This window comes from Arvicola amphibius, chromosome 12 (assembly GCF_903992535.2).
Source record: "Arvicola amphibius chromosome 12, mArvAmp1.2, whole genome shotgun sequence".
Classification (NCBI taxonomy): Eukaryota; Metazoa; Chordata; class Mammalia; order Rodentia; family Cricetidae; genus Arvicola; species Arvicola amphibius.
The window spans coordinates 15551990-15567948 of record NC_052058.2 but is presented as its reverse complement, the minus strand read 5'-3'; the positions used below and the strand labels follow the sequence as shown (position 1 = coordinate 15567948).

General features: G+C 43.5%; 1 protein-coding gene across 1 annotated transcript in view; it reads right to left on the bottom strand.

The window, feature by feature from the left end:
* The window catches only part of Smyd3 (SET and MYND domain containing 3), a 560425-nt gene that overhangs the window by 432703 nt on the left and 111763 nt on the right, over positions 1-15959 (bottom strand). Inside the window, exons 3-5 of the mRNA XM_038349799.1 lie at positions 10065-10172; positions 9541-9598; positions 3228-3364 (exon numbers count right to left, since the gene is read on the bottom strand). Of these exons, the coding sequence (XP_038205727.1) occupies positions 3228-3364; positions 9541-9598; positions 10065-10172 (303 nt within the window). The remainder of the gene's footprint in view (positions 1-3227; positions 3365-9540; positions 9599-10064; positions 10173-15959) is intronic.

Here is a 15959-nt window from a genome sequence, read left to right as displayed (position 1 = left end):
CGAGATCTCATGGCACCCAGCTCTTCTTGTGTGGGACTTCTGGAGGCCAGGGCAGGTCACAGCAATGTGAACAGTAAGCATTCCAGCTTTCGTTCAAACTCTGACAGAAAGAACCCAACGACTGAGCCTATCTTCCACACACTGATCTTCTCAGTCTTCTCTCGTGGATGCCCCCACTGGGTAGCCAATGAGAGCACCACACTCCCCACCAAGCCTCTCAACACCACCGCGGACCAATCTGCAGACAAGCTTCTCAAATTCTGGTCAATTTCTAATTCCCAGCCTCCTTGATAGCTGCGCTTGGATGGGGAATGGGGATGGATTTATTCCAATATATCTCGTGGTGCTCAGCTTTACCAACCAAACAACAAATTCATCAGCTACAGCACATGGGAAATTCCTGGGTTCTACATGTCAATTGCGTTCGCTATGTGGGAGTGATAAAAAGCAACCCAATGCCAATGCTAAGAAGTCATGGCGACTGTGACCACAAAATACCCACGCAGCAAGGTCTCTAGAGTGTCGGCAGAAATTTTGCTGGCAAAAAACTACAACTTTAGAAGCATTTCTAAGAACTGGTCTAGTAGAGGAGCCGTTTACTCTTCCACCGGAAAATCCAGAGGGTTCCACCCTCACCAGAGGGTCCAGCAGCTAAGGCCACCAGTAGAGACAGTTTTTTGAGGGATTAGTCGCTGTGTCCTTGACTGGGCCCAGCTTGAATAAACAAGATTCGCTCCTACCAAAATATGCACGGGCCTTTGGTGACAAAGACCCAGGCTAATAACAAAAGTTTGTACTGAGTCTAATGAGACATATTACATAAATGAATATAAAGAGACCCAAACCAACCCAGAATACACGGTCTTTCCTGAGGCCAGGGAAAGCCCCATTTCACAGACCAAGGAGGAGGACCACACGTGAAAGTCATGTATGGACAATTCGCATGTGGCACACAGGAGCAGCCTACAAGAGGGCATGCGCCATGGTGCCACCCGTTTCCTCTCTCTGGGTGACTGTAAAATGATGATAAAGTGGGTATGAGCTAGAAGAGTGGGAAAGGTCCTCTGCTCAGTGCCTTCCACCCACGGGGTGCTGAAGAGGCCCGCGCATTCCCATACACTCAGTACTCTGGGCCTCTCTGCGGTTTGAAGGACACTGATTAGCTTAAGATCATTTTCCTGAGGGAGGAAAAGCAAGAGAGTGATCTCTTCTACAGATAAATTTATAAGCAGAAAGATAACCATAAGCGATGAAATATTACCTGACGACACTTCGGCAAAGAGACGTGGAGTCCAGTTAATCATCTGTTTTCCTCTGACTTTTACTAAAGACATCTTAGGACAAGTTACATGTCTGAGCTCAACTAGACTCCAAACTCTCGATGACATATATGTTTACCTCTGTGTGTGCACACATGTGCGCACTTGTGCGGGTGTGTGTGCACACGTGTGCACTTGTGCGGGTGTGTGTTCCTCTGTCGCTCCTCAGGAACCACTCATCTCGGTTTTTGGAGACAGACTTTCACTGAGACCTGCGACTTCCTGACTGGACAAGTGACTGGTGGGCCAGGGAGCCCCATGGACCAGCTTGTAACATTTCTTATGCACTCTAGGGTTGCAAGCGTGCACCCCCACAGCCAGTCTTTACATAGGTGCTGGGGGTGGGAAGTCTACAGTGTCCGCTTGTGCGGTCAGCACCTTTGTACCTGAGACCTGTCCCCGGCCCGAAATGTTCCACTTATATAGAAAGCACGACTACAAGTGTGTGGGAAGGAGGACTGCTTATTATTCAAGATTTATCCAAAACATCTACCCACTTTCACTGGAAGGCCAGAACGCTTCTCATGTCTGACACGGAAAGAGTTCCACAAGATAAACGCCACTGAAGATGTTTAACAATAAACAACAGGAACGAGGCATCCCCTCACGTTTTAGGTTTAGCGGTGTTCTGCAGACACTCTACGTGAATATTCACTGTAATTACGCTTGTTATGGAAGATTTTTTCCGACAGCAGAAATGACACCACAGAGCAGTAGCACTGTTGGGGTGAGAGACGAAGCACCAGACACCACACGCATTTTCAGTGCCGAGCACCGAGGAGGCTGTGTGGCTGTACCTATGCGACTACGAGAAGCTGTGTGGCTGCACCTATGGAACTACGAGAGGCTGTGTGGCTGTACCTATGCGACTACGAGAGGCTTTGTGGCTGTACGTATGGAACTACGAGAGGCTGTGTGGCTGTACCTATGCGACTACGAGAGTCTGTGTGGCTGCACCTATGGAACTACGAGAGGCTGTGTGGAATTTTTCAAGAACGCGTGAAATAAACAAGCAGGGAGCAGCAACCATATTTCAGACCAACTTCAAATTATAGACAAGCCAGAATATAATGCTAAGATCTTATTATCAGAAAAATACAGGACAGACTTTAAAAATAAAAATCGAGAATAAATCCCTAGCAATTAAAATAATCACATTTAAGTTCACCAGATAGGCAATTTCGGAAGCATACTTTAAAATAACCGGGGGATGCTATAAAATCCGTATTTTACAAATTTCAAGGTAAATGGCAAAGTCATCTTCCAATGTAAAGCATGACAACCATGAAAAAGAAATGGACAAAGACAGCAGACCCAGAGCAGTGTGGGGAGTGCCGTGCATGCGCCATCCCCGCCCACTGCATCCTTGCTGCCTGGGCCAAAGCAAACGTTCAGGCTCATTCTCAGACAGGACACTTCATGTAACTCCAACTAACACAGCACAGATGAACACTAAGTAAGTCTGTTTTTTTTTTCTTTAACCCTAGATTCCACTAATCTGATCTTTAGATTATTTTAAGTTAGAAACTGATGTGTTTTCAAATTATTTAAAAGAATAGATTCCAATAGACTTTTTTTTTACTTGACTAAAACAACCAACATTAAAAATAAGTCCAACAATAAAACAAAATTCTTCAGTAGAAAGTAATGAAATAGATATGCTGCTCTTTCAAGAAAAGACAATGAACTCTCCAAAGTGGATGTTTGCATTATTAGCAATGGAAAATCTCCAGCACCATTACTGGAAAAGCAGAAAAGACCCTTTTCGGTCCAGACAATGCTGAATTCCTCAGTGATACCAGGCATTAACGGTCTTCAATGTACCATCGAGGCTCTAGACATGTTTGCAGATGGCAAAGGGTAAAGGACTGACTCAGCACCAATAGAGAGATGAATCTTCAAACTTACTTTTGCAAAGGCTTCAAAAAGGTCAAAAGATGGCGGCAGTTGAGAAGCATCCTGAATCTCTTCTCTCATGAAATGCTGGAATGTCATTGCAAGTTGCCTCAGGCCCTCCTTCTTCTCTTCGGTGAGTTTGTCAATATCTTTTTTGTAAAGAGAATAAATAGTTTAATCACCAAGTGGACATCATGGATAATTTTCAGGTGTTCAATGATGGCTATTAAACAAGATCTTTCCTGACATGCAATCTATCCTGACAACTACAAATCATGAAACAAATCATATCAGTTAAATTCTATCCAGCTTTATCTACAAAATACATCACAGAGCTATCGAACAAACAAGCAAACAAATAAATAAATAAATGCTCAGACGGGCTCTAAAAGTACAGCAACCCAAACCAGCTGCACGTTACCAGATCTTTTACATCACGGTGCACAGCTGTACCGTCATAAATCCTAATTAAAGCAGTGAATTTAAGCTGACTTTTCCCCATAATAATTCATGAGTAGGTCACAACTGACTCATAAACAGTATTATCTGAAAGGTTAAAAAGGAAGAAAATTAGATATTCAAAGTTCATATGAAGTTTAAACAATCGAAGTTTGTCAGACAAAATGTGTACCATAACAAAAATCTGCCCAGGTTGGACAAACAGAGACAGGGATGGAAGGCTATGCCTCTTCTCCTTACATTGGGGTTAAAGAGAAAGACACCAGACATAAGAAAAGAGCTAAAGCTGATAGAAATTCTGTAATGTTCCAGGATACAAAACTGGCATAAAATAAAATAATTCTGTAATGTTCCAGGGTACAAAACCAGCATAAAAGTTACTACGACTTTTTTTTCTTCTTTAAGAAAGGGTTTCTCTGTAGCTTTGGAGCCTGTCCTAGCACTCTCTCTGTAGACCAAGATGGCCTTGAACTCACAGAGATCTGCCTGCCTCTGCCTCCAGAGTGCTGGGATTGATTAAAGGCATGTGCCACCAATGCCTGGGTAGACTTTTTATACATTAATGGCAAACTTAATGTCAAAAGAAACAAAACAATGTGAGTCACAATTGTGACCCCAAAATGAGACATGCAGGAAGAGATTTAACCAGAAGAGCGAAACCCTCTGCAACTACAAAATTCTGATGAAAGACGCCGAAAAGGAGGAAGAGGGAGGGAGGGAGGGAGGGAGGGAGGGGAGGGAGGGAGGGAGGGAGGGAGGGAGGGAGAAGGGAAGAAGGAAGGAGGGAGGAGGGAGGGAGGGAGGGAGGGAGGGAGGGAGGGAGGGAGGGAGAACATAAACATTAAAGAAAACAGCCCATGCGCATGAATTAGAACAATTAACATTGTTAAGACACCCACACTCTCCCAGGTGATTTAAGAACTCAATGTGGTTCCTAGAGATCAACAGTGACAACCTTCCCAGGAACAGGAGAAACAACTGGAAAGCCAAAGCCACCCAGAGTAGCAACGATAGAGACGTGACATATCTCATGTGAGAAACACGCTACAAGGCCAACATCACCGATGAACATGCCATGGACATGACAGCAGACCTGCCCATCACTGCACCAGAGCACAGAGGCCAGAAATCATCTGTGCCCACACTACACATGACTCTCAGCAAAGTTGCTACAAATACACATTAAAGGGAAAGATGGCGCCTTCAATAAATCGTGCCAGGAAAGTAGATATTCATGCACAGAAGAATGAAACTAGAACTCTATTTCTCTTCATACACAAAGGCAATATTAGATGTATCAAAAACATAAATATATGATCCCAAACCATGAAATTTTTAGTGAACAAACATAAAAGAAAAGGTTTAGGACACTGATCTGAGCACAAAGCTTTTGACAATAACGACAAAATACTACCAAGAGAAACAGAAATTAGAAAACAAGACCCAATCAAACAATAACAAAAATATCTGTATAAAGAAAACAATCAGTACAGCACAGAGACAACCTACATAACAGACGAAAACCAGCCAGTCATTCACCACCAGGGACGAATATTTAGATTACATACGGAATTCAAAATAACTCAGTAGCAGGGAGAGGAGGGGCAGTGGGGGAGGAATAGGGAAGAAGGGGAGGGAGGAGAAACTTCGATTAGGAAGTAAAAACAAAAAATAAGCAAATAAACAATGACGGCGACTGGAGGACTCTCAGGCGATGAAAATGAACTCAACAGCAATATGAAATGATGAAGGGAAGTACATGCTCTCAAAAAGATAAACAAATGGTGATCAGATGCACGACAAAATATTCCACGGCACTAATGACACTAAACTAAAACAATGAGATATCACCTCACTCTGGCTAGAATGGTTATTATCCAAAAGCATAAAATAATAAATCCTGGCAAAGATGCGGAAACACGGGCAAACTCCTCCACAATGTCGTGCAGACAGTGTGCAGAACAGTGCTACGTCAAATTTACTGCAGCTCTGCAGATAGTTCTCAAAACCAGGAATGAGGATGAATGGAGAAAGAAAATACGGCACATCTATACTGCAACATACTATCAAGGCATTCAAAAAAATAGTGGGACAAACTTGGAGATCACGGTGAAATCAGCCGGGCACAGGAAGACAAATATTGCACATCCCCATCCACTGGAGGAGGTTTTAAAAGGTTGTCTAGCTTCCTTTCTGCTGCTGTGATAAAATACTGACCAAAAGCATATTAGGAGAAGAAAGGGTTCATCTGGCTTACAGTTCCAGGTCAGTCACAACTGAGGGAGGTCGGGGCAGGAACTGAAGGCCCAAACTCGACGCAGAAGCCACAGATGGATGGTGCTAGGTGACCCACTCTCTGGCGCACTCACAGGCACAGGCTCACCTAGTTGTCCTATACAGCTCAGGACCACTTGCTCAAGGCATGGTGAGAAATGATCAATAAAAGCTCAGAGAGAGAAATTGGGGTTTGACCTGAAGACCTGAAAAGCAAAGCAGCCAGCCATGGCTCCTACCCCAACTTCAATCCAAAATGGCGATCCTGCCTCCGGTAATCTCAGAAAGAGACTGTGTCTGTGAGCTGTCTCCTCTTGTCTTTTTTTTTTTTTTCTTTTTTTTTTTTTTTGGTTTTTTTCGAGACAGGGTTTCTCTGCAGCTTTTCTTTTTAGAGCCTGTCCTGGAACTAGCTCTTGTAGACCAGGCTGGCCTCGAACTCACAGAGATCCGCCTGCCTCTGCCTCCCGAGTGCTGGGATTAAAGGCGTGCGCCACCGTCGCCCGGCTTCTCCTCTTGTCTTATATTCCTCCCTAGGCCTGGGATTAAAGGTGTGCACTGCCCAGTTTCTATGGCAACTAGTGTGGCTACTGAGATTAAAGATGTGTGTCACCACTGCCTGATCTGTAAGGCTGACCAGTGAGGCTGTTTTACTCTCTGATCTTCAGGCAAGCTTTATTTATTAAAACACAAATGAAATGCCCTACAGAATGGGCTGGGCTCTCCTACATGCTCTAGTAACTAAATGATCCCACGCAGAAATGTTCACACGCCCACCAGATCTAAGCAGTTCTCATCTGAGCCTTCTCTCAGGTGACTAATCGAGTTGACAAAGGTAGCCACGAAATAAGCAGATCTCAAACAAAACAGTGAAATAGTGATCACCGGATGCAAGAAAGGACAGCGGGAACAGAGGGAAGAGAGGTTAGGCAACGGGTACCAAAATACAGCTAGCTGGGAGGAATCCATACTGCTATTCCGTAACATACAGGCTTAAGCCCTTACCAGATGAAAATAGTCAAAGGGTTCCCAACACAAAAACATGACACACTTCTGACATAAAACACTTGTCATTCTGATATTATCATTACTTATTATATATTTATGCTAAATTACTCTACTGAAACATTTTCAACTTCCAAAGGTTCCCAATATACACAAATGATACATATTTTGAAATGGTAATGCTAACTACCCTGATTTTACTGTTACATATTATATACATACACTGAAGACCATAAATTTGTTTAGATACTTTATGTGTCGATTACATTTTCCTAAAAAGCACACATAAAAAGAGATTTTTCTAAAGCCAGTATGGACTCCTTGAGCATTATCTTAAATTAACACACCACATTTAAATAATATGTCATATTAAGGCTAAGAGTGCACTAACACGCTAATAACATCTGAGAGCACTTCACCAAAGGCAATGCAATGGTTTGCTCCTGAGCAGAGCTAATGCTAATAGTCAAATTCACTACAAATGGTGTTAATTACACAGCAGAACTACAAAGAAAAATGACTAATTAGTTCTCTATTAAAACTTGAAAAGACACATCAGATTGAACTAACGCTCTTCCTCATGTCAGGTTTGCATATTTTCTTCCAATTATTTGTCCAACAGAATAATTAGCCCATGATTTCTTAAATAATAATTTATTACCATTGACACTTGAGGTTCTAGAACTGTAAACCTAGAGATCATCTTCTCATTCATCTCTATCCAGAAGTGGTAAACAGTGTAACCAACCTAGTCTATGTGCTCAGGCTACTTTGAGACTAGGACCACGTGCACCCTCAGTGAAGAGGACCTGTGGCTGCACAGAAGCAAAATCAACCTGACTGTACTTGACACCCACACCAGGGAAGCCATAGGGCACCCATGGCAGCTGGCAACCACCATGGTGGCTCAGGAAAAGAACAATGCTCACCACTGTCACAGAGCCCAAGTCGTCTGTACCTGCAGCTTTTCTTAGCATCTAAAGAGCTGACCACACCAAGGGATTCCCTGGGATGACGCTGTTCATGCCTCACTCTTTGCTAACATGGAGAGCAAACCAAGGAAGAAGAGAAGGGGATAAAGGGAGGCGAAACACAAGACAAATGTTGTCACTTCGACTAACAGCTATGTTACTAACACACTGAATGAGATCCCTTGGTCCTGCTCAGGAGGAAATCATGAGTACTCCCTTGTACTGCAAAGGATTATGGGTTGGATTGACAGATTCAAAAGATCACGGCTTCCATTCATAAAAACTAGAAGTGCATAAATGGAGACCTTAGAAGCTAAGGACAGCGCACTGGGTAAGGGACTCAGAGGCATGGAGCCCTGGACTCCAAGTGCTGCCAAACTGAAACAAGCTGGCTACTGACGCCCTTGGCTCTAAGCAACATCTGTGACAGCAGCAGCTGGCAGCAGCTCAGCACCAGCTAGGTATGACAGCTCTTGAGCCTAGGGTATCAGGACGCCAGGAGTCTTCACATTGACTTGAACTTAGTGACCAGCCTAATAACGAAAGAGCCAGGAACAGAGGAAGTTGGACATGCAAATGAAGGGTTGTACTTGTACCAATCGAACAGCTTCTTTCCAAGTTCATGAAGTGATGTTCCCACTCCCATCTTGAACGAGAGCAGCAGCCGAGTCATCTAAAGTTCACCAAGGCTTGGCTCAGGCTCCTGTCTTCTCAAGCCAGTGCAGGGTGTCTGGAGTGGTTGTGACCGAAGAAAGATCTCCTGAAGAGGAGTCCTTCTAGGTGGAGCATTCGCAGAGTGAGCACTACATGCCCCAAACAGCCTCACTTAGACAAGCATAGTCCAGCCAAACACCAGAAGAGGGTTGGCTTGACTGACAGCTCCCTGCTCTAGGCTTCCGGTAAAAGAGAGGGGTTTATCGGCCATCATTTAAAGGTCGGGGCTTCCTGCTCTCACTGCAAAGCTACAGATATTCATGGAAAAGACTATATAGTGCTTACGATAAAGCTTGACAAAGTCATAAAACTAACATTCATACCATATTTAATAATTCTTCATAGCGCCAACCCTCTACAACAGTTTCCCTATGAAGATGAGTCTATCTGCCCAATTACACAGCTATGTCTACTGTAGATCTTTACAAACTTATATGTTCCCAAACTACCCTATATCAACTAGACAAACTTATGTGTTAGCTGTTTCTCAAAACAAAGACTTCTTCCGGTCTGCTTCATGTAATAAACACAGAAAAGCAAAATTGTCATTAAAAGTAGTATGTGGAGGTAACTCAGTGGCTAAGGGTGTACCTACCATGAGTGAGGCCCTAGGCCTAGAAGGTTCTCAACCCTCCTAATGCTATGGCCCTTCAATGCAGTTCCTCATACTGCGATGACCCCCAACCATAATACCATTTTCATTGCTACTTCATAATTGAGCATTTTCTCAGTTCCTAAGACCATGGAAAATAATTTGTTTTCAGATGGTTGTGGCCCACAGGCTGAGTGCCAGGACTGAACCTCTGGGGAGAGGAGACAATGGAAGGAGAGGGATAGGAAGAGGGACGGAGGGAAGCTCAGCTGGCGAATGATAGGTTTGAAGACAGTCACGAGTAATCACTTACTGGACTCCAGATCGTAGAATGAGTAAAGCCTCTCTGACTCCGAGGGCTTCTCGTCCATCTGGGAAGGAGAAGGAGAAGACAAAGGTGACTGTTCCAATATATAAATATTTGACCACACTTGGATAGCTAAATGAAATATTTTGTTTGTTTTCAGACATGATACACCACTACAATCACTATGTAGCTCTGGCTGTCCTGGAAATTAGTCTGTAGACCGATGTAGCTCGAACGCACAGCAATCCACCTGCCTCAGCCTCCTGAGTATTGGGATTAAAGGTGTGTATTACCATACCCAGCTTCAATGACATTTTTTAAATATTATTTTCTATATATCATTTTCGTAACTCTTAAAAAACATTTATTTATTCATGCACTCAGTGTGTGTGTGTGTGTGTGTGTGTGTGTATGTCTCAGAGGGCAATTTAAGGAGCCAGTTCTCTCCTTCCATCACATGGATACGGGTCTGACCAGCAATTGCTTTTATCAAATTAAATCTAGGCTTCTCTCATGGGTTGTGTACTCACAAGTTTGACGACGACTCTCCCCAGAAGTCTCACGGAGTCAGGGGGATATCTGGGCTTGCAGCTTTTAAGACATCTGCATTCCCGCTTGTGGTCCGGCCAAGCTTTTTTCTAGAAAACAAGAGCAGGAAAAGACATCGAAGACGAAAGTTAGCTTTCACTTAAGCCAATTCTGAACAACGAAAATCATTAACCTTAATTTAATTTCAACAGCCTAAATATAACTGTAAAATACAAAATTCATTATGTAATACGGCATATGATCCAGAATTTAGTCTTTGTCAAGTGGGTACCAGATTAAGGCACCAATACCTCAGTTTCACCTTGTCCTTTCATTTGCCCTCTGGTTATTACCAAGCTGGGAGGCTCCATAGGAACCAGTGGGTCTTTCTTAATGCTTGAACTTAATATCTAGCCATATACAAGTCAGATTTTTCAATGAAAATGTCACTCAGACAGTGGTGGTGCACGCCTAAACAGGTGGATCTCTGTAAGTTGAAGGCCAGCCTGGTCTACAGAGTGAGTTCCGGAAAAGCCAAGGCTATACAAAGAAACCCTGTCTCAAAACACCAAAACCAAGGCCGGGCGGTGGTGGCGCACGCCTTTAATCCCAGCACTCGGGAAGCAGAGGCAGGCGGATCTCTGTGAGTTCAAGACCAGCCTGGTCTACAAGAGCTAGTTCCAGGACAGGCTCTAAAGCTGCAGAGAAACCCTGTCTCGAAAAAGCAAAAAAAAAAAAAAAAAAAAAACGCCAAAACCAAGACCCCCCCCCCAAAAAAAGAACAGACTCACAAATAAAAATATTACTTAGAGCTAGAAAATAAAACATGTGGCTAGGGAAATCAAAACAGGAAAACTAACATTCTGAGTTTCCACCTTGCTGTAAAAAAGCCAGGAATACCAGGAGAGCTAACAGACACAAAACTATGAAGACTGTAGCTCTCACAGGAAAGGCGCTAACCCGTAATATGCAGTCTGCTAAAGACTGTACAAGGTCATACTTCTGTCCTGGCTTAATTAACAGAGCCTTTGCATTTGAAAAAGCATGTAGCTGGGAAGATAACTTTCCTGATCAGCACACTCGTGAGACTAACTACATGATGAAGTTGGAGAGGGCAGAGGGCTGGTCACCAATCTAGACATGAGTGTGAGCAGCTGGTCTCATATCTAGACATGAGTGTGAGCAGCGGGCTGGTCTCATATCTAGATGTGAGTGGACTGGAGGGAAGGATACAATCCCTGAGGAGAGGGTAACGGCTAGAGCAAGTCTTGTATGTTCTATTGCCGACAAGCTTGATGCCCCATATATTCTTACTTCATAAAAATTATACACCTGACTCATATTTCTGTTCAAGTGAGCCTTCCTTTGTCCGCCTGGCCAGCCCCTAATAACCTAGGCTTGGGAAACACTGTTTACAAGTCTGTCATTTCTGCCATGAACTCCACGCAGAGCTGCTCACAGTGATTATCATGGTCCTGCTTAGTGCTCTTTGTAACCCGGCCTTCCGCTGTCTATACCTCGCTCGCATCTGAGCTGGTTCCATGTAGTGAAGTATGGGAAGAGCTGGGCACAGAGCTCAGCAATAGAGCGCGCGAAGCCGTGGTTCAAGGGCTAGTGCCACCAAAAAAAGATAAGGAGGAGGAAAAAAGAAGAAAACGAGATGATGTGCCTGTAATTCCTCAGGAGGCTGAGGAAGAAGGATTAGGAGTTCAAGGTCATCCTCAACTACATAATGAGTTCAAGTCAACTTGCGCTGCATGAAACCCTATCTTTTGAAAAAGAAAAATGAAAGTTGTAAAAGAAATAAGTTGTGACAGCAGAAACATAGAATGTTAAAAATCGCTGGTGTAATTGAGGCAAGTGCTTCCACTTAGCATTCTAGAATGTGCTAAACACATGCCTAAACAATTAACAAAAGAGAGTGCATTTCATTTCCTCAGTAATCCAGACACTAGAAAGCATACTAATATTAGAGAGAGAAAGCAAGGCTCATGACCTGGAATTTAAAAAAAAAATTCCCAAACATAAACAAGGATAGTAAACCCCTTGGCACATGCAGCATGAACACTAAGTGACTGCCATGTTTGTACATTTATTTAAGTTGCTTTATAAGCAAGGCAGAAACAGGGCATAATGACTTCCATAATTCTCATCTGGTAGAAAGGAAGACATATGCTGCTAAATATTAAATCACAGGAGTCTATTCCAAGAAGGCTGATCATCAGACTGGACTCTGTCTTGCACAGTGCTTACATTTACAACTCAAATGATCTTGCGGGCAGCTACCTAACACCAGTACTTACCTGAAGCCATGATATTAAAATCTGACTCAGTAGAACCAACAAGCCAGTTGTGCAGGAAGGAGTACTGAACTGGCAACTGTTAATCACCAAGGTGCACAAGGTATTCAAAAAGTTCACCGTTTTGCTGTCAAATTAGTTTGAAAAGCACAAGACTATACATAACCTGTTTAGCAAAATATATTCCCCTACTAAAAATTCTAATGCATCAAAGAAGCATCAACAAATAATGCAACACAGCATCCCATGGCTGTCATTGCCATCCTTGGGGATGTGGGTTGCTATACACTGCCTAAGATGTGCTAAGATGCTTACTTCCAACTGGTCTTGGAATGAAAGTAGGTTAAGCAGACCAATGCAGAGTTCTTCATTCTGACGAGAAACTACAATGCTGTTATCTTTAAACATTGAGTTACTCTGCTACTGGTGTGGGAAGTCCTTCTGCATATGTGTTCTTTTTATTGGTTAATGAATAAAGATGCTGTTCTGGCCAGTGGCTTAGCAGAATATAGCTAGGTGGGGAAAACTAAACTGAATGCTGGGAGAAAGAAGGCAGAGTCAGAGAGACACCATGTAACCACCAGAGGAGAAAGACGTGAGCTGGAACCTTGCCGATAGGCCACGTAATAATACATGTAAGAGCTAACTAGAAATATGCTTAAGTGATTGGCCAATCAATAATGTAGTTTTTGGGAGTCTGAGAAGCCAGGAACAAACAAGCGGCCTTACTACATACAACATGGTAAACTAATAGATTAGCACCTAGCCCACTCGTCATCAGAGAGGCTTCATCCAGCACCTGATGGCAGAGACCCACAGCCAAACATTAGGCAGAGCTCAGGGTACCCTGCTGAAGAGAGGGAGGTGTCAGAGGGGTCAAGAAAACCACAAGAGCACAGCCCACAGAATCAACTAAATGGGGCTCATAGGGGCTCACAGAGATTGGAGCTACAACCACGGAGCCTGCATGAGTCTTCACCAGGTCCTGTGCATATATGTCATAGCTGTGTATCTCAGTGTTCATGTGTGACTAGTGGGAGTGGAGGGTGTCTCTGATTCTTTTCCCTGCACTTAGGACCCCTTTCCTCCCACTGGGTTACCTCGTCCAGTCTTGATATGAGGATTTGTGTCTACTCTTACTGTATCTTGTTATGCTGTGGTTGATTGATATCCCTGCTCTTTTCTGACGGGAAACAGAGGAGTGGATCTGGGAGACTTGGAGGGGAGAACTGAGAAGAGGAGAGAGAGGGCAAACTGCAGTCGGGACGCATAGAGAGAGAAGAATTTTTTAAAAATTTAATTAAAACTGAAGGGAGAACCACGATTGAGCTGAAAGAGTTTTCTTTGGTTATAAAAGTCTAGAAGTTTAAAAGATGCCCTCAGGGACAGACTGCGTGGGCAGAAAGGGACCACACAGTGTCAATGGGCCAAGAGATTGTACCTTTGCCTGAGCCAAGTGAGCCACTGAACAAGAGTATTCGACAAGGTATGGCAGAGACCATACAGGGCAGACGATTGTAAAAGTAGGTTTTAATCAATCCATTATCCTCCTCTGAAAACCTCTTGATGTGATCAGCTAGGCAACCTGGCAGCCGAAATACACTTCAGAAAGTGAATCAATTACTGGTTCGGCAGCTAATTTCGAGAATTCTTGTCAAAAGAAACTTCTGGTCTTTAATATAATTAATATTGATCTGTCTAAATAATAAATAGATACTGGGAGAAAATGTTCTTTCATTCTATTCTGGATCATTCCATGCAACGTGTTTATCTTTCCATTGGTTTTAGTGAATTAAAAAAGTTCTTTTCTTTTCTTTTTTTTTTTTTTTTTTTTTTTTTTGCCATTCAAAAGTCAAATCAGACCATTTAGTCATGAATATAGAACGTGATCAAACTACTTGAAATTGCTTCATTTCTGAGGAAAGCATCAGTCTATTCCATTCCTTCTAACCATGATGATAAAAACCAGGTTTTGAAAACATTCCCTAGGCCCTGCTGCTTGCACTCTTTCCAGAGGCTTTAAGTCCAAGCCCCCAGAGAGACTGTTAAAGGCTCCCTGTGAACTGACACACACTGGCACCTCACTCAGCAAACGCCTTGGTCGGGACCTCAGTGGCACACTAGACTTAACTGTCCACCGGTTTCTTGAATGATAACCATTCTTTCTATTTTCTTCTCCTACTGCCAACCAGGAACACGAAGAATGTTAACTCACAACGCTGGCTGTGATGTTTTTCTGTCTCACAGATGAAAATTAGCAATGATGTACAATAAGCAGAAACTGGCATGTGATAAAGGAAAATCAAACATTGCATTAAGAGACAAAGACAACAGGAAATTCGAGTTTCAGATGAGAAAAGGAAAGTCTGTGATAGAATCCCATGTGTCCAGAGTATTTGCGACTCAGAAAAACAACTTCAGAAACTACACTTCTCCGTGACTCTTGCGGTATTTATAATTGTTCAGACTACAAGTTAATTTTAAGAGGAGTTTCCAAAGAGAACAATACCAATATTGAAGGTTGCCCTGGAAATCCGTGCTGCTATTTTTGTTTGTCTCGATGTTGCGGTGCATGATGGAGACTTAATTAACAGGAAATGAGATTCCAGACTGCCCACAGAGGACATTTCCACAAGAGAAAAACTGATCCCAAAAGCAACACAAGTTTCACATATCCTTCAAGGTCTGCTGTGAAGGTAAAAACCTGTTTCTAATCGGCCAGGTCAAGAACCGAACCACGGTTGACTTGTTTTTACAGTTCTAACAGTGCTAACTTTGTTGTTGTTGTCGAGTTAAGGGAAGACTTTGAGAACCTGACTAAAGTTTGTCAATATTCATAACGCTGGGTCAGCTAAAGTCACAGCACTAACTATATCAAGTTCCCAACCCAGCAGACCTCCCACCCTGTGTCTGCTCCTTCTCATAGTGATTCTGTGGGTTTGCATAATTATGACATCCAGTCTAGTCATGCCTAACTATTTACATAGAAGGAAACGTTATTTTGTTAGTCTTTATTTTATTTCTCCTTATAAATATACAAATTTGAGCCAGGAGTGGGGGCGCACGCCTTTAATCCAAACACTTTGGAGGCAGAAGCAGGCAGATCTCTGAGTTCAAGGACAGCTTGGTCTACAGAAAGAGTTCGAGGACAGCCAGAGCTACACAGAGAAACAATCTCTTAAAAAAGAAGAAGAGGAGGAAGAGAAGGAGGAGGAAGAGGAGGAGGAGGAAGAGTAGGAGAAAGAGGAGGAGGAAGAGGAGGAAGAGGGAGAGGAAAAGGAGGAGGAGGGGGAGGAGAAGGAGGGGGTGGAGAAGGAGGGGGAGGGAGGGGAGGAGGGGGCGGGGGGGGGGGGCAGGAGGAGGGGGAGGAAGAGGAGGAAGGGGAGGGGGAGGAGGAGGGGGAGGAGGAGGGGGAGGAGGAGGGGGGGGAAGGAGAGGGGGAGGGAGGGGAGGAGGAGGGGGAGGAGGAGGAGGGGGAGGAGGGAGAGGAGGAGGGAGAGGAAGAGGAAGACGAAGAAGAAGAACAAGAAGAAGAAGAAGAAGAAGAAGAAGAAGAAGAAGAGGAAGAAGAAGAAGAAGAAGAAGAAGAAGAAGAAG